Genomic DNA, 22,404 nt, shown 5'->3' with positions numbered 1-22,404 from the left:
AACAGAAATGATGAAATGATAAACCAAACACTACTATTATTTTCGGGATGAAGGGAACAGGGGACATGGAACAGTGAGGCGTGTCTGAATATGCTTCATTATACAACTTCTACTTTGGCAACTAACTGTTCTACATATTAAAAAATGAAATTAAACACAAAAAAGCAGCTGCCAAAGACTGAAAATCAAACTAAAACAAATTAAGATGAACTACACACAGAGTTGGTGACATAATTATACAGAGGAAAGAACTCAAGAGACTTTAAAACACAGCATACGGAATATACATCTCAGAATAGAAGCTAAGAATAAAAATAAAAACAAAACCTCAACAAATAAAAAACAAAACAAGACCAATCTTAAACTTCACTTTGTAATTTAGCTGTTAATAGGAACAGGGCACAATCTTATATATAAGTTGCAGGATAGGGTAAGAGAGCAAGCATGCTAATGTAGGTTAGCCCTCAGTGTAAGAGAGAAGGTACAAAGTCAGAGAGGCAGAAAATCCTGAAGGCTAAAACTGAATTAGAAGTAACAGTATGCTCTCATGATCTGTTTTCTTTAATAATACACATTTCCCAGCACTTCACTGAAAGGCCCTGAAACAATGACGTTAACAATGGTGAGCGCATTTGTCCTCAGGCTATGGCTGCTAAATACCATTCCTCCCAAGGGAACCAGTGTTCCTTAGATAAACGGCTGATTCCTGATCTGGAGCAAGAAACAAAAAGTCAGTCAGAAAGCAAGGAAGCTATTTAAAAAAAAAAAAAAAAAAAGGCAAGTGATTAGAGACTAATGGCTTAAGTCAAATGGACACAGGACCAACAAAGGGGTGCAAATGGTTAGAACAGGGAAAAATGAAGCAAAGAAAACCCGCAGGGAATGCAGGAGACTGAAACACACAGTGACGCAGACCCCAGGGGTCTCTGCCTCACTTGCTGCACCTTGGCTTCCCTGGGGTGATTTCGGAATGCTTTGGCCTTCGAGCCCACAGCTGGGCCAGCAGAGGCAGGAAGCTTCCAAACCAGCTACGTGTAACGTCAGAGGGCTCCCCTGAAGCTTTCTGATGCAGATGCATCACTATGGAATGAACTTTGGAAGAATTTTTTTTTTTTTAAGTAGGCTCCATGCCCAGCATGGAGGCCAACGTGGGGCTCGATCTCACGACCCTGAGATCCTGACCTGAGCAGAAATCAAGAGCTGGATGCTCACCTGACTGCGCCACCCAGGCACCCCTGTTATAAAATTTAAAAAGCAAACTACAGAAATGCATGATCTACATACACAGAAATACTATATATATGTAGTATATAAATGTACTATATATACTGTAAAAAGCCTATTTATACAGGGGAAACACAAGCAAACACAAGCCTTCCCTTAGACTCTATATACTGGTCTTTAAATGCAGATAAACATCTGGAAAGACACACCTGAATTACCACTGGTTACCTCACAGGAAGGGGAGTGGAGTGGAATTTGGGTGAAGAGTGATTCCCTTTTTCTCCTTACTACGAATTTTTCTTTACACAATAAGCATGTGTTCATGTTTTTAATGAAAAAAAAAATTAAAAATACAGTACATTTCTACTAAAATTCTTTTCCCGACATAAAATTTGCTCTTCATGTAAGAAATCATACTCTCCTTTTTGACATCCATCTACTTGCTCAACCTCTTTCCATTCCTCCAAGACGTTCCTTAGAAATTAGGAGTAACCTTGGAGTTACGCTTTAGAGAGTCAGAGCATTTAGCCAGAAGGCCACTAACAAGGTCATGAGATGAACCTGGCACCCAGGGAGTCCGCAAGCAGGTTTGCCAGGGGGTCCTCTCGCCTCTGGGTGACTCCTCTGTGACAGACGTGGCCTCTGAGACCGGTGAGGCCCCGGCTCGACCACTCAGATGGTCACGAAGCTTTTCACAGGGTGGATTCAAAATCTGCCTCTTTGAAACTTCATTCGATAGTCTATTGGGAATCCAAAAGAGGACACGGCATGAGCCCTTAATGTCTTGTAGGGGAGCTAGGATTTGTTTTCTGTGACAAAACAAGACACTTCCCAATATAACAGGAGACAATGTTAACACTCACGAGCCCAGAAAAACCTGTAGCAGGTTCCCACAGTGGGTGACACACACCCCGGGGGGGAACCACAGGTACTCCAACTACCGTGTGGAGTAGAAGAGCGAGGATGTGGGCCCCAGAGTCGGCCACACCCAGAGCCAGCAGCTGCCATCACAGGCCTTTTGAACTTGACTCCAGTATGTCATCTCTCCACAGCTCAGGCTCCTCATCTAAAAAGTGAGCATGAGAAGAGCACTTCTGCTTTACGGGGTTAAAGATGCATGCCTAGTGCTGGCCACAGTGCCTGTGTCTTATTAACACTACTGAGTATGAGCTCTTTCAACTACGAACATGATTTCCTCAGCAAGAAACCACATAGCACCTAATTCTAGAAACTGAATAGCTGCTGCGAGTTACTTGTATTTAGCCACTGAGGTATTTTATCCGGCATGTGCACTCTTCAGGGGGTAGCAGTACATGCAATCACAGTATTCAGTATGAACGTGTACCTTGGTTTACAAGCTGCCACATTGCATCTAATTTTGCTTTGGAGAGGTGACCACTGGCTACAGACTACACTCTCCAAAACCGGCCACAGCAATACTCCCTCTGTGTTCTTCTGGTGTCTTGCCACTCTCCATCAAGAGCTGGAGTCCATTCCCCTTCCTGTTGACCCGGGGGGGGGGGGGGGGCGACACGGACTTTGGGCCTCCTTCGGGCAAGAGAACAAACCGGAAATAATGCCGTGTAAACTCCCGTGGCTGGGTCAGAGAAGGTGACGTGGTTCCTGCCTGGTTCTTCTTCTCTTGTGACACTGGCCCTTGGCACCCACCCCACCTCCCTGCTGGAAGAAAGCCTCAAGTAGGGCACCTGGAAAAGGTCACATGGCAAGGAACCAAGGTGTCCCTGGACAACAGCCAGCATCAACTGGCTGAACCAGACACGTGTTAACGGTCTTTAGAAGCTAAGCCGAGAGGCTTCCAGTTCCCAGACTTGAAGCTTTTCAGCGGAGGCACCAGACACTGTGGAGCAGGGACAGGCCATCTCCCCTGTGAGCTGTCCAGATGCTCGGCCCAGAGATTCCATGAGCATAAATGGTTGTTTTCACCCGTAAGTTTTGGGGGTACAGTTTCTTACGCAGCGAGAGTAACTAAAATAGCCCTATACCTTGACCTTTCCTCCTTTGACAATATATGCATAGGGCAAAAAAATTCATGCAAGCAGATGACACCATAGGGATCGCTGGGATGACAGCTTCACGGCTTGGTTGGTTCCTGTTCGCCTCCTCTCCCCATTCCCCTCAGTTCAAATAGGTTTTAACAGAGTGTGTTCTACCTGCTCAAGACATCAACTAGGAGGAACCCCAATACACACACAACGCTAATAATATTCAATGTTGCCTCTCAAAACTCCAAACACACTGAACTTTAAGACATACTTTCATTAGTAGTTTAAATACATTTGCCATAGCTTTAGAGAAACCAGTATACGGAGTAGAAATCTTGTAACACTCATTTTGTACAGGTATCTTGGGCCTATAGGAATCTGACCATGTGACAAAAAAACCTAATCGGCTTAAGACAGTATAATGACATTGTCTTAAGACCTACAGTAAATGAACAGAACGAGTCTCTGATTTTTCTTTTTTTTAAGAATCTCTAGTTTTTTTTTAGCCTAATGATTTCTGGGTCAGCGTTATGAATCTACAGGCAACAAGCAGACCAGTTCACTAAAACCTGAGGCCACCCAGAAGCACTGTTACTTGAAGTGTGTGGTCCCCTGGGCCATAGTCTGTACCACCAGGGAGTTTACTGGAAATGCAAATTCTCAAGTTCCACCCACAGCAAATGAATCAAAATCTCGGGGGGTCAGACCCAGGAACCCGTTTTTATGAAGTTCCACAGACGATTCTGCCAGTTAGAGTTTGCGAGGCACTCGGCAGAGCTGAGATGCTTGATGGCTGGAAAAGGCCCTACATGGGGCGCTCCAGGAGCCCATGCCTCAGCCCAGGGGGCAGTTTTCCTGAACACTGAAGATGTAGGTCTCCAGCAGCAGGATGAAATAATGCACCTGGGCTGGCTCCTAGAAAGGAGACAAGGGTGTTCCTCACCTGAACTCAGGAAAGGGCCACCTGAGCAAAGGGGGGAGATACAGAAGAGGGCAGAGGGAAAAACAGGTTGAGGGTGGGGAGTGTAGGTGTAGTAAAAAATTTCGAAGCCCTCTCATCTGGGGCTCCTTTGTCTTGGGAGCGAACCTACATGGGGCTGGGCAGGTGTCAGCTCAGGGGACTTAACACCCTGCCTTCTAAATTACCCAGCCCAGTGGCACCTGGGTGGCTCAGATGGTTAAGCGTCTGCCTTCAGCTCGGGTCGTGATCCCAGGGTCCTGGGATCGAGCCCCCCATCAGGCTCCTGGCTCAGCGAGGAGCCTGTTTGGTTTCTCCCTCGCCCTCTGCCTCTCTCCCTGCTCATGCTTTCTCTCTCTCTCTCTATCTCTGTGTCTCAAATGAATTAAAAAAAAAAAAAATCTAAAAAAAAATAAATAAATTACCCAGCCCATCAGGATTAAGTAAAAAGAAAAATTTAAAAAGGGCAGGGATTCAGGTCAGAAATCCTGTCAGTGCTAGAAAAAAAGTGGTGTGTCGTATTTCAATGTCTCTTGGGAACCTGAGGACAAGGTGAAGTAAGAAATTCTGAACATGTTGTACTTGAGCGTTCAGGGCGGATAACAATCAGCACATATTAAATCACTGTTCGAAAGTTGCACAAATCTCTAGACACAATGGAGCGGAGTTAGAGCGAATCAATGTATTGTTAACACGATGTAGCTGTAAGAAGGGCCGCCCTTTACCTTGTCAACATTAGCTCGAGTTTTAGCAGATGTTTCCACATAGTTAACATTCCACTGGTCGGCTCTCGTTTTTGCCTCTTCTACAGAAACCTGCCTTTTATCTTCTAAATCTGATTTGTTACCAACCAGCAGAAATGGAACATTCTCATCTTCTTTTACTCTTAAAATCTGCTCCCTGGATGAGAGGAAATGAGAAAGAAATATTAATATTACCCCCATGTGTTAGACTAACAAAATAACAAATACCATCTGCAACGAGCATTTATTTACATGTTTCTTTATAGTAACAATGAGCTCATTCGTTGCATGGTGGGACATGAGCAGCACGACCTCCTCATTCTATCATCAATCACTTGTGTTACATACTCACTTTTCTGATGAAGGAACAATACACCAGAGAAGACAATATAAATATGGCAGTAGAGGTACAAAATGGAAGTGCAACTTCCTCCAAATGCTTTTTAAAAATAAACTTTTATGAGAAGGGTGATTTGAGATTTGCAGAGAAGTTGTGAAGACAGTACAGAGTTCCTGTACTCTCTGCACCCAGTTCCCCCTACTGGTAACATCTTACGCTAGTGTATGCGTTTACCACAACTAATGAGCCAATCCTGATACATCATTAACTGAAGTCCAAATTTTATTTCGATATTCTTAGTGTTTACCTAATGTCCTTCTCCTGTTCCAGGATCCCATCCAGGATCCCACATGACATTTAGTCATCAGCTCTCCTTAGACTCCATGTGGCTCTGACAGTTCCCAGATTTTCCTTGTTTTTGATGACCCTGACAGTTCTGAGACTTGCTGGTCAGCTCATTTGTAGAACATCTCTCAACCGGGATTTGTCTGATGTTTTTCTTGTGATTAAACTGGGGTTATGGGATTTGGGGAGGAAGACCACAGAGGGAGAGAGCACCATTCTTATTCTTACTCATATCCTTATTACCTCGTATCGATGGTCCCACTAAATGTTTTTAAAAGCCCCACAAGGGCCAGATATCTCTTGAGTATAGATTTTGTGTTTAGAGAGAAGTTATAGGCCGTCACCAGTTTTAAAGGTATCATGGCTCTCTGTCCCTCCTAGTCAACCGTGACTCTGAGCAAAGTACTTTGCTTTGGTCTCCTCGTGTATAAAATGGGGCTAACAACAGAACCTTCCTTATCTGGTTGCCAGCAGGATGAAATGTAAAGTAGAACTGAGCCTGGCACAGAGTAAATGCTCAACACATGTTAGCTGTTCTTAACGATTACCAGTACTCTACTGGAGAAAGAGGTTTTCTTCTAAAATCAACATTCTCTACCTTACCAATGCCTCTCCTTTGAAATGAAGAGATGCTGAAACTACAGAAACAATATTTTAGACTAAGAGAAAATGAGAAAATTAAAGGGGTGATTAGAATGACAGGTCAGCAGAGGACACTGATTTTGCAGGGATCTATCGTGATGTTTGAGATGGAATATGGATCTTCACCCAGGCTTAATCTCAGATTTGTCTATTTTGTGCTTCTTAGACAGCGTCGCCTGAATACCACTGCCACCTCCATCACCGCCAGCAATTTACTGAGCATCCCCAGTGGGCCACGGGCTTTCAGTGCTGCTCACTGCACGCATTATGTCATGCACCACTGAGAAAAACCGCTGCTAGTTACAACTGTAAGATGTCCCACTACAAGACACAGCCCTGATTTTAAGAGATGATAAAATGCAAAAAATGTGTGTCTTAGAATCTGTGAAATTCCCTAGCACCTTGTTCATGCTCAGAGCAGTGCCTGGTGTGTGGTGAGCAGTGTGTGAGTATCAGGCAGGGTTATGTTTAGTATTCATTCACCTGATGACCGATGTTGTCGTAAACATTCTAACAGACTCAGTGTTTGCCGCAGTTCTCTGCACCCAAATTCCCAGATTTCTAGCAGGAATAGATTATGGACCACACAGTCACCTCCATCTTTCGCTGATTCTCTCTCTCCCTCTCTCCCTTCCCTTTTAGGAAGGAACAAGGTCAGTGGGGCACAGTAACTGGGGGACACGTGCTGAGCTGTACAGGACTGGAGGGCTGTGATGTTTCCCACCACGCACATGACCTCTTGCAAAGAGCATGTCAACACTCACCATTACTACTGTTACATTTCTGATGTGCTTGTGAAGGGAATATGGGCCAGTCATTATCTTTTTCCAGTGCCGGTAACAACAAATGTGCTGGTGCCTTTTTAACCAGTTTCCTTTGGGATCAACAGCCTCAACTAAGATGTTAACAACAACGGGCTTACCACTTGATCTCACTAACCACCAGAGACTGACTCTGGTTTTTGTGACTCTGGTACTTCTGGTCATATGTATATACAGTCATTAGTTTCTTAATAAAACACCTACTAAGCTACTCTGAGTCAGGTGCTTCAGGAAGACCAATACTGAAAATGCAGTGATAGCATTAATGAATGCTATCAGAAACGAGGCGAGGCCATGGAAAGCCTGGACTTACTGGGTTCAGGGGTGAGAGGACAATATTCATGAGAGTTAATTAGTTGGTTTGAATAAGCTACTTTCCTGGATGTCAGAGAAAGGCAATGCTATGTCTATAATCTTCATACACATTTTATTTAATGTGACGCCCCCTTTAAATAGAGTGTTAGAGGCTGTTATAGAATTTAGAACAGGAAAGCACCTTCGCAAACTGGTCCAATTTCTTTTTGACATAAGAAAAGTGAGAACCAAAAAAAACCACGAGCGTTTTCTTTTTTTTTTAGATTTTTAAAATTTATTTATTTGAGAGAGAGAGAATGAGAGACAGAGAGCATGAGAGGGAGGAGGGTCAGAGGGAGAAGCAGACTCCCTGCCGAGCAGGGAGCCCGATGCGGGACTCGATCCCGGGACTCCAGGATCACGACCTGAGCCGCAGGCAGTCGCTTAACCGACTGAGCCACCCAGGCGCCCAAAACGAGCGTTTTCTAACACTTCTATTAAACGTTTGTTTACTAAGCATGCCCTGTATGATACATGCCAGGGACCGGGCCAAATATGGGTACTAGGGATACTCAGATGGGTTAACGAGTGGGTCCTGCTCTCAAGAGTTCTCCCCTCGTCAGGGAAAACACATGCAAACCAAGCAGATTCTGGGAGTGTGGTAAGTGTGCCGGAGGCGCTGTTGCAACCACACTGTGTGTGCAGATGAGGAAACGGTGGGCTCTGCCTGGAGACGGGAGGCCCAGGAAGGCTCCAGAGAGGAGCTGCCACTGTGGGTTAGACCATGTGGAGCGTAACCATTCAGATGGCCTCAAAAATGCTTTCCTGTTGCCGCTGAGTCACTGGGACTATTTTTATTTATGGGAAGGCAACATGTCGGAGGTACGGAGGTACAACAGAAGAGCAATGAATGATTCACTTCTTCTCTGTCACAGCAGTAGCCCAAGATTCTCACTCCTGGTGTAAAAATACTTTATTCCCCTGAGATACCACTTTGGCTTTGGCAAACTCTGGTGACAACATTTATCCCCTTACCTAGAACAGGACTTGCTATAGAACAAGCATTCAAATATTTGCTAAATGAGTGAATGAGCACTGACATTTATATAACTTGCAACATGCCTCCCAAGATTATAAGTTCCCAGGGCCTGCACCCTTTCACTTTATCACATATAAAACTCCTTCCTTAGAGAAACCAATAAAGTTAATTTTACAAATAAATCTGCATTTCATTTACTTATTTATTTGAGAGAAAGAGTGAGCAGGAGCAGGGGGAGGGGCAGAGGGAGAGGCAGAACCCCTGCTGAGCAGGGAGCCTGTCGCGGGGCTCGATCCCAGGACCCTGCGGTCACGGCCTGAGCTGAAGGCAGAGGCTTAACTGACTGAGCCACCCAGGTGCCCCATAAATCTGCATTTTGAAAGTTTCTCAATGACATTTTTTTTTTGCAAAGAATGCTCTCTTAAATTCCTTTAAGTTCTTGAGACTTTCAAGTGGACATGAAAAGGAAGCTTTATATAAGCCCAGGTTCAGTTTTTGCTCAACCACCGGAAAACCTCTTTCCTCATCAGTGGAAATCCTTCTTATCCAGGCTCACCTATCTCATGAAGGCCTCTCAGCTTCTCTCCTCTCCGGGATCCCGGCAATGATCACTGCCCACGTCTCCTACTTTGTCACTACCTTGCTCTTGGTTTCATGCCTTTTTCAACTAGGCTGTGTGAATCTTGAAAATAGAGGATACACGACATGTTTCTTTTGCGTCCCTCATACCAAAGCAAATTTGCAACACAAAAATAAACAAATGTAATTAAAGAATACTTTTGGGGGTGCCTGGGTGGCTCAGTGGGTTGAGTGTCTGACTGTTGGTTTTAGCTCAGGTCGTGACCCCAGTGCGATCGAGCCCCACATCTGGCTCCGTGCTCAGTGCAGAGTCTGCTTGGGGTTCTCTTTCTCCCTCTCCCTGCTCACACTCTCTCTCTAAAATAAACAAATAAAATATATATATTTTTAAAGAATACTTTTGGGTGCCTGGGTGGCTCAGTCGTTGGGCGTCTGCCTTTGGCCCGGGTCATGATCCTAGGGTCCTGGGATCGAGCCCTGCATTGGGCTCCCTGCTCAGTGGGGAGCCTGCTTCTCCCTCTCCCACTCCCCCTGCTTGTGTTCCTGCTCTCGCTATCTCTCTCTGTCAAATAAATAAATAAAATCTTAAAAAAAAAAGAATACTTTTGATTATGCATGTAGTATCTGAGACTACTCAAGAACTTATGCCGTATCTCTCTTAGAACCTCTCTCCCCTTCACCAACCAGCCCCCTGCAAACCAAATGGATGACAGATTTTGATGAAGCAAATAGTACATAAGATATAAGAAATAGATAACAGAACCTTGTGTGCCAATCTAAAGTGTTATTATTTCTATTAAAACAATCAGCGTGTGCTGCCAGGCATGTGTGTCATGGGGGGAGGGCGATGTGCCTGCGGAGCCTCACGGAGGCGCCGTAACACCAGTGACTCACAGAGACAGATCTAAAATCTGGGGCAGAGCTCCACGAGGTGAGCCAAGTGTCAAGTATTACGGCAGCAGTAGGAGTATACTCCAAAGAGAAACACTTGAGTAGCGGGTATTGAGGCTGTCACAGTGGGAATAAACGCAATTACACACAGAGTGAAAGAGTAACGAGGAGCCAGCTCCAGCTGTCCGCTTGTTTTGGGGGAAGACATCGCTGTGCGGGATGTCAGTGCAAAGGCCTCAGTCCCCACCATACCTGAAGTCGGCCGTGGCTGCAAAGGATTCCATTTCTGTGATAGAGAAGACACAGAGGAAACCCTCCCCGCTCCGAAAGTAGTTGTCTCTAATTGCGGCATAATCCTCCTGCCCAGCTGTATCCAAGATATCGATCTGCACTTCCTCCCCATCCAGCACTACCTTCTTCCGATAGCTGTCTGCTTTGGTAGGCTCATAGTCCTCCACAAACTGGAAAAGATGAAATACAGATTCACAGGAAGTTGCCAAAACAGTACAGAGAGCTCCCATGCACTCTTCCTTCTGTGTTCCCCAGTGGTAAACACAACATTAATTTACATTTTCATTTTAGGTAATTCGGTGGCTTCTACTTTTGCAAAAAGCAAGGGATGAATGATTAAGTTTAGATGGTTTACAGCTTGAAAACTGTGCCTTTTTCTTCCTGCAAAAATGATTATACATCTACTTAATCAAATATATAAAAACCTTTCAATGTGACTCTAAATATAAATTTTCATGCCAGAATTGTGGAAATAACTTGAAAGTGAGTCAGTATTGAGGTAAGCATTGAAAGTTGCTGTGAGGGGCGCCTAGGTGGCTCAGTCAGTTAAGCGGCTGCCTTCGGCTCAGGTCATGATCCCGGGGTCCTGGGATGGAGCCCCGCGTCAGGCTCCCTGCTCAGTGGAGAGTCTGCTTCTCCCTCTCTGCCTACTTGTGCTCTCTCTTTCTCTGTCAAATAAATAAATAAAATCTTAAAAAAAAAAAAAAAGTTGCTGTGAAATCTTTTCTAAAATGAACCAAGTCAATAAAGTGGCTTATACTACTCAGCAAAACAACAAATCACGAACTTTGAGATCTCTCTCTAAATGTCTGACTTTTTAAATAATACAATTAAACAACTTTACATTCCCACATCTATCTTCAACTCTGTAAATCTCATCTTGGTATTTTTGATCAGTGTATCATTGTTAGCATGTGTGTATGTAGATATACATACTTTTGCAGGTTTTTTTAAATTAGTTCCTAAAAATATTTTCATTATCTGATACTTTGTTTATTTGCTCATGTCTATATCCCTCTATGAGAATATAACCCCTGGGAGTAGGGACCTTGACTATTCTACTCATCACTGTAGCTCCCAGAGCTTAGAACAGTTTAGAACATGGAGGATACTCAATATATAATTATTTAAAAAATGAACACAGTATATTTTTAACTATAAAGGCTACAGAACATTCTGCCATATTTCCATGCTTATTTTTATAAGTATTAAATATTTATGAAGATTTAACAAATACAAATATTCAGATATCACATCAGATACTACTGTGAATATTAATATTGATGAATACTAAGTGAAAGCTTAACCATTCATCAAATGTCAGGTATGTGAATAGTATTACTTTTGACCTCCTCCTTATTGTTAAGAAGGGGCCGGATTTAGCGATTAGTTTGAAAGACTAGCTATTAAAATGCATAGTATGGAAAACAGATTTAACAGATAAATCAGCAAGTTCATTTAAAGAACCATTTCAATCTCTTCTGTTTCCAATTTTTTTGCCATAGTCCCCAGTCAGCGAGACAACTGGCTGGATTTAAGCCATTTGCGCGTGTGACAGAAATGCTGATGATCAGGCAATCGGGTGGTAAGGGTCTGCAGGATTTGTCGTTAGGAGACCAGGCTTCACGCTCCGTTACTCATTGGCGATCACACTCCTCTTGGACAGGTTGAGAAACCTCTCTGAGGTTCTGTTTTCTCATCTGTAAAATGGGGATACTACCATACCAGGATTGTTATTAGGATTAAGTAAGAAAGAGTAATCATAAAATCTTGCTTCTACTGGAAGGAAGAGTTGAGGATAAATGCTTAAGCTGGATTATCAACTCTTAAATCATTTAGGCTTGGTAAGAATCTTCTGGGGAAAGAATATATTGTTGTATATGGGCTGAGACCTTAACTCTGGGGCAGTAAAGTCTGATATAAATACAGGCACACAAATCTGTAGCCTTCTCGTAATTACGTTTTAGGGACACAGCCTTTACCTGTCTAATGGTGAGTGCAGTGCCATGCCAAATACTACAACAGATTTTTTCACTATTTTTAAATTATTTTATTTTTTTATTATTATTATTATCACAGGACACCTTATTATGTCAACTTCAAGTCTCAATTAGGTACTGTATCTACCGGATCTATTAATTCAAGGTGGGAACCTCCATTAAACACTTAAAACGAAAAAGCCAAAGTTAGATTGCTTTAAGTAGGTACTGTTTCCAGGTTCGTTTTGTTTTTAAAGTATAAAGTTTTTAAGGATCTTAAGTCATTGATTTGTTAAATCAAGATGTGTACAAACGTTGGCTCTGAATTTAAAAATGGGAAAAAACGATTACAGTAGCTTTCAACGATTCAGGAATACATCTAAAACAGCACCAAAACGAAGCCACAGAAATCCTCTCTGAAAGCCCAAACTTAGCTATTCATTAAAAATGGGCACTCACCTCATCATACATGAACTGTAGGGTCAAAGCGGACTTGCCCACACCACCACTGCCGACCATGATGACTTTGTGTAGGGCCAAAGAATTCTGACCCTTGGGCTTGTTTGCAGCCATCTTGTGTCACAGAGTTTGCAGCAAAGGAGTAAGAAGAATCTAAAAACGAAGAATGAAAAAATAAGTAATGCTCAGTACATTCTTCTTCAGAATTCCAAGTGTAGGAAAAAGATACGGTGTCCTTGGGCTTCAAGATACTAGTTTTCATTTTCATGAAATCACTGTGGTGATTTTCAACAGATGGCACATGAAGTATGCTCATTTAGAGGAAGAACGACTTATCAGAGAAGACCATGACAATACAAGTATATGAATCAAGGGCAGGCATTTCTCCTAGAACAGCTCATTTTCAGTAATGAGCTGTGACCCAAAGTAAAAATTTCCCAGTGCAACTACATCCTGACAATAATGGAGTGTTACAGGTATTAGAATATAATCACACAGGTTATGAAAACGGGCTAAACAATCACTTTGTTTTCTTTTTTTTTTTTTAAGATTTTATTTATTTATTTGACAGAGAAACAGTGAGAGAGGGAACACAAGCAGGGGGAGTGGGAGAGGGAGAAGCAGGCTTCCCATGGAGCAGAGAGCCCGATGTGGGGCTCGATCCCCGGAGATGCTGGGATCATGATCTGAGCCGAAGGCAGACGCTTAACGACTGAGCCACCCAGGCGCTCCACTTTGTTTTCATATTAACCTTTATTGGCAATAATTAAAGAGATGTTTCTTCTAATTCTAGTAAGAAACAACTGACCCGCGCCCCAGCCCCGCAACGAAAAAAAAAAAAAGAGGTTGCCGACTGAAAGGTTTACTCACTGTCAGTTTATAAATGAAGAAATCTCATCCCGGTAACTTGGCAGCAGAATTATAGATAGAATCCAATACTGTATATCACACCTCCCAAGGGGCATCATGGAGTAGATGGCCAATCTAACTTAAATGGCTGGATGCAGTGTGCCCTCACTCTATTCAGAGCACGCACTTGTGTACTACTTGTATGTGCTCAGGGTGGGAAGACCAGGTTCCTCCAGAAGCTGGAGCGCTGCTCCACACTATGGCACCCAGTACCTGGCCTTAGAAAAAGAGGCCGTGAGGTCACAACCAGCAGCATGTGGAGCCCAAGCTAGAAGCCTTTTGTTATTTGAGGTTCAAGAGGCTGGCAGCAGCCTTTCTTCTCAGCATCCTCTGACTGGTTCTGGTCGGCAGTATGGCTTTCCCAAATTGCAGCTCACACCTCCTCCTGCCTACCTCCCCGTCCTGTCTCCCAGCTCAGCTGCATCAGCCCCCCACTGGCCTCCTTCAGTTCTGCAGGTACTCTTCGGTGCCTCTTGGCCCTCACCATGCAGTAGCCTGCGTCTGGCATACTTATATTCTATTTGGCTAAGACTTCTCAGTTTTGGGGTCTCAAGCCTTACCTCAAACTCTCAACCTCAATTAGTTAGGCTCTCCCCTGCCCTGTGCTCTCATACAACATCTGATGATACTTTCCCTCATAACCATTATTACAGGCTGAAACTGCTTGAATGTGTTAGTTGCTTCTTCCGGGTCTTCTTCCCTAATACACCAGAAACAACTCGAGTGCAGGGAGCCATGCCTACTTGCTTTACTTTACGCTCAACGTGACTAACATGGCTCGGCGAAATCAGCCATTCAGTACAAACATCCTGAATGAACAAATAAATGTTCTCAGTCTGACAGCCTTGGGGAGTGATTTAGACTGTACTGGTATAAAGTGGCCATTGATACTAGAGATCCGATCACAAGTCTGGGCAAGGACAGTCCACTGTGGGTCTGTGCCTCACACACTGGCTTACAGGCACTCAAGAGCTGGGCAATTCTCAGGCTGCGCCCAGAGATCACACCCATATGACTATTTGCCCAAACAGAAAAGTCTTTTTTTTTTTTTTAACAGATTTATTTATTTATTGTACAGAGAAAGAGGGAGAAAGAAAGAGAGAGTGCGTATGTGTAAGTTGGGGGAGGGGCAGAAGGAGAGAATCTTCAAGCAGACACCCTGCTGAGCACAGAGCCCCACAAGGGGCTCGATCTCAGAACCCATGAGGTCATGACCTGAGCTGAAACCAAGAGTCCCACACTTAACCCACTGAGCCACCCAGGCGCCCCCTCAAACAGAAAAGTCTTAAGGAAAAAAACCACAACCACCCATAATCTTACTATCCATTTAACAGCATGAACATGTTATACTTTGAGGGTCCTTTCAGTCTGTACGGAGCATAACCTGAGCTGACGCTATCTATGCCACTGCTGGCCCCGTTCTTATCGTGTATCACAATCATTTTAGCAGAAGCAGCCTGCACTGTGAAGCATCCAGTAAGGAATCTGTACTTGGAGGCCAGCAATTTGATCAACTCAACCACAAGAATTGAGTCCCCCCTTTTTCCTGGGACCAATCATTAGATTATGAATGACTATCACTGCTCAGAAATAGTGAAAAATAACAGCATTATTTCAGATAAGGAACTAAAAGCCTGAAGTCTTCCCAGCCTAAGCAGTTTATGGAACATGATGTTGCTGGTGTCCCTACGTGAATCAGGAAATGACTTCTCACCATTATGATCCTTATTTGCTGGTAGCTGTAATCACTTCATGACTATGTAACTACTGTCTTATTTTTAAAACAGTAAGTATACTCTAAGAGCTGTGTGTGTGTGTGTGTTTTGAAAGCAAAACATTTAGCAGCAATAGCAACTAGGTTAGAACACTTTTCTTTCCAGAACAATTTAAAATACTATTTAAATATTTGTAATGTATAATTCAAAATTTACATATTTATTTCATATACATATTTAAATATATAAGGTATTTAAATATTGTAAAATATTGTGATTTAGATATAAAAAAGGCAGATTCCCAAAGATATTTTTCCAAAGTGCAATCGGTCCCTAATAACTATGAGCTGCATATCCCATACGTTCAAGAGGCTATGTAGGACAAGAAGCTTCCACCGAGGAGACACTCCTCTCTTCCCAGTTCAAAAACTTGGCATTTAGCTCCCAATTCCTAGTCTAGATGTTGTTTTGATGGCAAATAAGCCGAAGCCCCTTCTTACCTAGAACTTAAACACATACATAAATAAGAAAATTCCATAGCACTGAGTTCAATAAAGAAGATGAGGGGCACGAGGCTAAAGAGTAGGGGGACAGGCTAGTTTAACCAGGATGGTCAAGGATGACTCCTTTGAAGAGGTAGCATTTAAGTTGAGACCTGAATTTTATGAGAGAACCAGGCAGCTCTGAGGGAAGCGCATTCCAGGCGAATGGCAAGTGCAAAGACCTAAAATGGGAGAGTCTAGCATGTTTTAGGGACCAAGCCGAAGTCCTGAGTGGATGGAGCCTTCGGAGTAACAGTGGGGAGAGTAACAGGAGGTGAGACTGAGAGATAGAAGAGGCCAACTGACAAAAAGCCTTGCAGGCCATGGAAAGGTGTCAGAGTTTAATTTTAATTGTAAGGGAAGCTCCTGGAGAGTTTTTAAGCAAGATAGTGACATAATTGCACTTACACCTTTAAGAAGACTAGCCTGGCTGGTATGTGGAGAGTGGCTGGGAGAGGTGCAAGAGCGGAGGGCCCAGGAGGCTGTCTCACAGTCCACTTAAGAGAGGGCAGATGCTTGGCCTATGGCAGCTGCAGCCCAAATGGTGATACTACTAGGCCCCCATAACTAGTACTTGCAGAACTATCAAATCTATCTATACTGGGGACAACACCGACAAACCTTTACTGAGCACTCACTAGTGCCAGGCACTGCTCAGAGCACCTTACACATATCAATTCAGTTGGGTACCACATGTTATGAATGAACAGTCCTGTGAGATGTACTATCTTAATTTCATTTGAAAGCTGAGGATCACAGAAGTTGACTCACTCAAGGCCGAGTAAGGACTCAAACTGAGGCAGCCTGGCTCTCCCAACTGCTATGCTACCTGGCGTACTTCTGGAGAAACAGCTGACATGGGGGAGATGGTGGGGGTGTGGGGGGAACAAGAGTATCTTCTAAAAATACTGTGTGGTGGTGCCACTACCGAACATGGAAAAAGACAGGAAGGAATAGGTCTGCGAAAGAAATCCTAAGCTCTGCTCCAGCTTCGAATTGAAAAGGAAACTGGACGTTCTAGTCTGGAATTCAGGAGTGAGGGTAGAGATGGACGTAAGAATTTGAAGGTTAGTTTACAGATGTATTTAAAGATTTTATTTATTTATTTATTTATTTGAGAGAGAAAGCACGCACGCGCATGAGTGGGGGAGGCAGAATCTCAAGCAGACTCCCCACTGAGTGCGCAGCCTGACGTGGAGCTTGATCTCACCACCCTGAGATCATGACCTGAGCTGAAACCAAGAGTCAGATGCTTAACCAACTGAGCCACCCAGGTGCACCAGTTTACAGATGTATTTAAAGTCACAAATCTGAATGAACTCACTTGGGGATAAGATGAAGACAGACAGGAAAAGGCAGCAGAGGAGAGATTCCTAAGACAACCCAGCAGTCTCATTCAGAAGTGGCCACTCAGGAGAAAATCCAGTGACTGTATAGTCAGAAGGTGGTTAAATGTCAAATCCTGCTGGGAGACTGAGCTATGACGAGATAAGAGATTTACCGCAAGATATATAAGATAAGAGTACCAGATTTGGCAAAATGAAGGTTGCTAATGACCTTGGGAAGAGTCATTGCACCAATGTGGTAGGAACCATAGCCCAGATGGAGTTGGTTGAAGAGAAAACAGGAGGTACAGAAGTGCACTTTTACTCTGAAGATGAAGAAATGAGGCCATAGATGGACAAATTTATTGTTTGGTTGCTTTTAAAACATTATTAATGGATGTTCATATGACAATCATCTAAAAGAGGCAGAAACACATTAACAAGTGAAAGGATAAAAACCAGATGGTCATCTCAATAGATGCAGGAAAAAACATTTGACAAAGTACAATATCCATTCATGATAAAAAATTTCAACAAAGTAGGTTTAGAGGGAACATATGTCAACATAATAAAGGCCACATGAAAAACCCATGGCTAACATCATATTCAATGGTGAAAAACTGAGAGCTTTTCCTCTAAGATCAAGGATGTCCACTCACCACTTTTATTCAACATAGTACTAGAAATCCTAGCCACAACAATCAGACAAGAAAAAAGGCACCCAAATTAGTAAGGAAGAAGTAAAACTTTCACTATTTGCAGATGACATGATGCGATATAGAGAAAATCCTGCAGACCAACAAAAAACTACTAGAACTGATAAATGAATTTAGTAAAGGTGCAGGATACAAAATTAATATACAGAAATGTGTTGCATTTCTATACACTAATGCTGAAGTAGCAGAAAGAAAAATTAAGAGAACAATCCCATTTACAATTGCACCAAGAACAAACAAATATCTAGGAATAAACTTAACCAAAGAGGTGAAAGACCTGTACTCTGAAAACTATGAAACACTGATGAGAGAAATTGAAGATGACACAAATGGAAAGATACTCTGTGCTTATGGACTGGGAGAGCCAATATTATTAAAATGTCCATACTACCCAAAGCAATTTACAGATTTAATACCATCTCTATAAAAATACCAACATTTTTCACAGAAGTAGAACAAATAATACTAAAATTTGCATGGAACCACAAAAAACCCTGAGTAGCCAGAGGAGTCTTGAGAAAGAACAAAGCTGGATATTTCAAGATTTACTACAAAGGTGTAGTAATCAAAACAGTATGGCACAAAAACAGACAGATAGATGGAACAGAATAGACAGTTCAGAAAAAACCCCATGATTATATGGCCAATTAATCTTCAACAAAGGAGGCAAGAATACAGAAAGGGAAAAAGACAGTCTCTTCAACAAATAGTGCTGGGAAAGCTGGAGAGCTACATGCAAAAGAATGAAATTGGACCACTCTCTTACACCATACATAAAAATAAACTCAAAATGGGGTAAAAAAAAAAACGCTCAAAATGGATTAAAGACCTAAATGTGAGACCTGAAACTATAAAACTCCTAGAAGAAAACATAGGCAGTCATCTCTTTCATATCATCTGTAGAAACATTTTTCTAGATGTGTTTCCTCAGGAAAGGGAAACATTGGCAAAAGTAAACTACTGGGATTTGCCCTAAATAAAAAGCTTTTGCACAGCAAAAGAAACCAACAAAACAAAATGCAACCTACTGAATGAGAGAAGATATTTGCAAATGATATCTCTAATAAGGGGTTAGGAACCAAAACATACAAAGAAGTTATACAACTTAATGCCAAAAAAAATCAAACAATCTGATTAAAAAATGGGCAGAGGACTCGAACAGACATTTTTCCAAAGACGTACAAAGACGTCAACTGACACATGAAAAGATGCTCATCATCACTAGTTATCAAGGAAACGCAAATCAAAACCACAATGAGGTATCACCTCACACCTGTCAGAATGGCCAAAAGCAAAAACATAAGAAACAAGTATTGGAGAGGATGTGGAGAAAAAGGCACCCTCATTGCATTGTTGGTAAGAATGCAAATTGGCATAGCCACTGTGGAAAACAGCATGGAGGTTCCTCAAAAAATTAAAAACAGAATGACCATATGATCCAGTAATTCCACTAATTGGGAATTTACCCAAAGAGAAGGAAAACACTAATTCAAAAAGATATGCACCCCATGTTTATTGCAGCATTATATATAATAAGCAACATATGAGAGCAAGCCAAGTGTTCACTGACAGATGAATGGGTAAAGCAGATGTGCTAAAATTGTGTATACAATGGAATATTATTCAGCCATGAAAACAATGAGATCTTGCCATTTGCAACAACACAAAAACACCTAGAGGGTATAATGCTAAGTGAAATAAATCAGAAGGAGAAAGACAAATACCATATAATTTCTCTCATACATGGAATTCAGGAAACAAAAGAGACAAAGAAAAAGAGACAAACAAAAACTCAGATTCTTAAATACAGAGAACAAACTGGTAGCTGCCCAAGGGGAGGTGGGTAGAGAGATGGGTGAATAAACAGAGGGGATTAAGAGTGCACTTACCGAGGCACCTGGGTGGCTCAGTTGGTTAAGCGTCTGACTCTTGATTTTGGCTCAGGTCATAATCTCAGGGTCATGAGATCGAGCCCTGTGTCCAGCTCCGTGCTGGGCGTGGAGCCTGCTTAAGATTCTCTCCCTCTGCCCCTCACCACCAGCCCCCCCATACTCTCTCTTAAAAAAAAATGAGTGCACTTATTGTGATGAGCACTGAGTAAAGTATAGAATTGTTGAACCATTATACTGTACACCTGAAACTAACATAACACTATATGTTAATTATACTTCAAAAATAAGTAAAGAAAAGAGAAATTAATGATGTAGAAGAGAGGGTGCTTCCAGGGGCAAAGTACCTCTAATAGTGGGCCAGAGGAATGGAGAAGGGTCACGCAGGAGGAGGGCCATCTCTTCCTTTTTAACAGGAGGGGAGGTAAAGCGAAGAAAAGGGGTATAGGCGAAGGTTGCAGACAGATTTGATCATTTCTTTATTTAACTGCATCTATATTTCCTCAATGAAATATGATCACACAGCAATTCAGTGAGGGAGTTGTAATTCAAAAGCAAAGCCTGTCTAGAAAGATCAATGGAACAGAATATACAGCAATAGATCTGAATACATACTATAGTTTAGTGCGTAATAAAGATGGCATTTCAAATGGAGGGGGGAAGGGGAGCATGGAGGATAATTCAATAAACGGTATGGGGACAACTGGTGAGCCATCTGGAAAAAAATAAAGTTGGATCCATTCTCCTCACACCAATATAAACTGTAAGTGGATCAAAGATTTAGATGATAAAACCACAACAGCACCAGGGCACCTGGGTGGCTCCGCTGGTTAAGCCTCCGACTCTTGATTTTGGCTAAAGTCACAATCTCAGGGTTGTGCGGTGGGCTCCTCCCTTAACAGGGTGTCTGCTTGAGATTCTCTCTCCCTCTGCCCCTCCCCCGCTCGTGCTCTCTCTCTCTGATAAATAAATAAATCTTAAAAAAATATATATCACAAAAGCACCTGGGCGGGGAGGGGCGGGGCAGGGAGAACCCTGAAAAGAACTGTTTGATAATCTCAGAATGGGAAAGGCATGAATTACTGCAGACCACTCATCATCAAATAACTGACAAATTTTACTACTCAAAACAATTTTTTTTTTTAAAGATTTTATTTATTTGAGAGAGAGAGAATGAGAGAGAGAGAGAGCATGAGGAGGGGAGGGTCAGAGGGAGAAGCAGACTCCTCGCTGAGCAAGGAGCCCGATGCGGGACTCAATCCTGGGACTCCAGGATCATGACCTGAGCCGAAGGCAGTCGCTTAACCAACTGAGCCACCCAGGCGCCCTCAAAACAATTTCTACATGACAAAATCTTCTACAAGCTAAGTAAGAATATAAAGATAAAACTGAGGAAAATATTTGCAATTCATTTCAAAGAGATAATTTCCCTATATAAAATGTTACTATAGGGGCGCCTGGGTGGCTCAGTCGGTTGAGTGTCTGCCTTCAGCTCAGGTCATGATCCCAGGGTCCTGGGATCGAGCCCTGCATCGGGCTCCCTGCTCGGCGGGGAGCCTGCTTCTCCCTCTCCCACTCCCTCTGCTTGTGTTCCCTCTCTCACTGTCTCTCTCTCTGTCAAATAAATAAATAAAATCTAAAAAAACCAAAAACCAAAAAACAAAAACCCATTACTATAAATAAGATCAACAACTACAGGAAAATGGGTAAAAGATATGAATAGTCACAGGAAAGGAAATATAAATGGCTCTAACATGCTCAACTTTGCTGATAAGAGAAATACTAATAAAATTACATTGGGACACCACTGTTTTGCCCAACGGGTTGATAACAGTATGTTTGCAAAGGTCAGCAAACGATAGCCCCTTGGCCTGCTTTTTGGATGGCCCGTGAGCTAACAATGGTTTTGTTTTTGAAGGACTGTAAACAAACCAAACCAAACCAAACCAAGAATATACAACAGAGAATGTATGTGGCCCACAAGTCTAAAATGTTTACTTCTGGCCCTTTACAGACAGTTTATCTATCCCTGGTGTAAAGAAACGGGCACATTCATTCGCTGCAGTGGGAGTGTAAGCTGGATACAGGGAATAACCCCAACCACAAAACACAAGGATGCTCTTTACCCAGTAATATGGAGGGAGCTCCAACATATTGTTAAAGTGTAAAAAACAAGATGTAGAACAATGTACCTCGTATGCTATGAACTGCATACACAGATGAGGAAGATTCTTATTTAGGAATTTACTTGTTTATTGTATCTGGAATAATACAAAATAATGGTAACACAGAGTTGCCAGTGAGGATGGAAATGAAGTCACTGGTGGATAGAAGTGGGACAACCGCTTTTCACTGCATACCATTTTTTGAATTTTGCATCATGTGTATATACAACTTGTTTTAAATAAAGAATTAAAATTAGTCATAAAATTAACAATATAAGCTTGTTTATTTCTTGCATCCACTTGGCAAAAGTGCAGTTAACTACCTCGTTGGAACTTTCATCCAAACTAGGAACTGGAAGGACTGAATCTACATTTTAATTAAAGTAGGACATCTCCATGTGTGTGCAGGGTTTCCCCCCCTCAACTTACGAGATAGGGATTCTTGAATTTCAAAGGGTTTGGTTCATTTGGTTTCTCAATTATCTTCTACCTTTTACTGTTCAGTTTTTTAAAAGGGATGTCCTAGAATAATACT

The 22,404-nt window shown here is 42.4% G+C and overlaps 1 protein-coding gene across 2 annotated transcripts in view; it reads right to left on the bottom strand.

The window, feature by feature from the left end:
• The window catches only part of RALA (RAS like proto-oncogene A), a 74,766-nt gene that overhangs the window by 3,021 nt on the left and 49,341 nt on the right, over positions 1 to 22,404 (bottom strand). For both annotated transcript variants that reach the window (XM_045864924.3, XM_045864922.3), the window contains 3 exons: positions 12,609 to 12,761; positions 10,132 to 10,340; positions 4,911 to 5,085 (listed from right to left, as the gene is read on the bottom strand). In XM_045864924.3, the coding sequence (XP_045720880.1) occupies positions 4,911 to 5,085; positions 10,132 to 10,340; positions 12,609 to 12,722 (498 nt within the window). In that variant the 5' untranslated portion in view covers positions 12,723 to 12,761. The remainder of the gene's footprint in view (positions 1 to 4,910; positions 5,086 to 10,131; positions 10,341 to 12,608; positions 12,762 to 22,404) is intronic.

This window comes from Mirounga angustirostris, unplaced genomic scaffold, assembly GCF_029215605.1.
Source record: "Mirounga angustirostris isolate CCGP_5_RB_7025 unplaced genomic scaffold, mMirAng1.0.hap1 SCAF_12, whole genome shotgun sequence".
In the NCBI taxonomy this organism is placed as follows: Eukaryota; Metazoa; Chordata; class Mammalia; order Carnivora; family Phocidae; genus Mirounga; species Mirounga angustirostris.
This window is presented reverse-complemented; position numbering and strand designations above follow the sequence as displayed.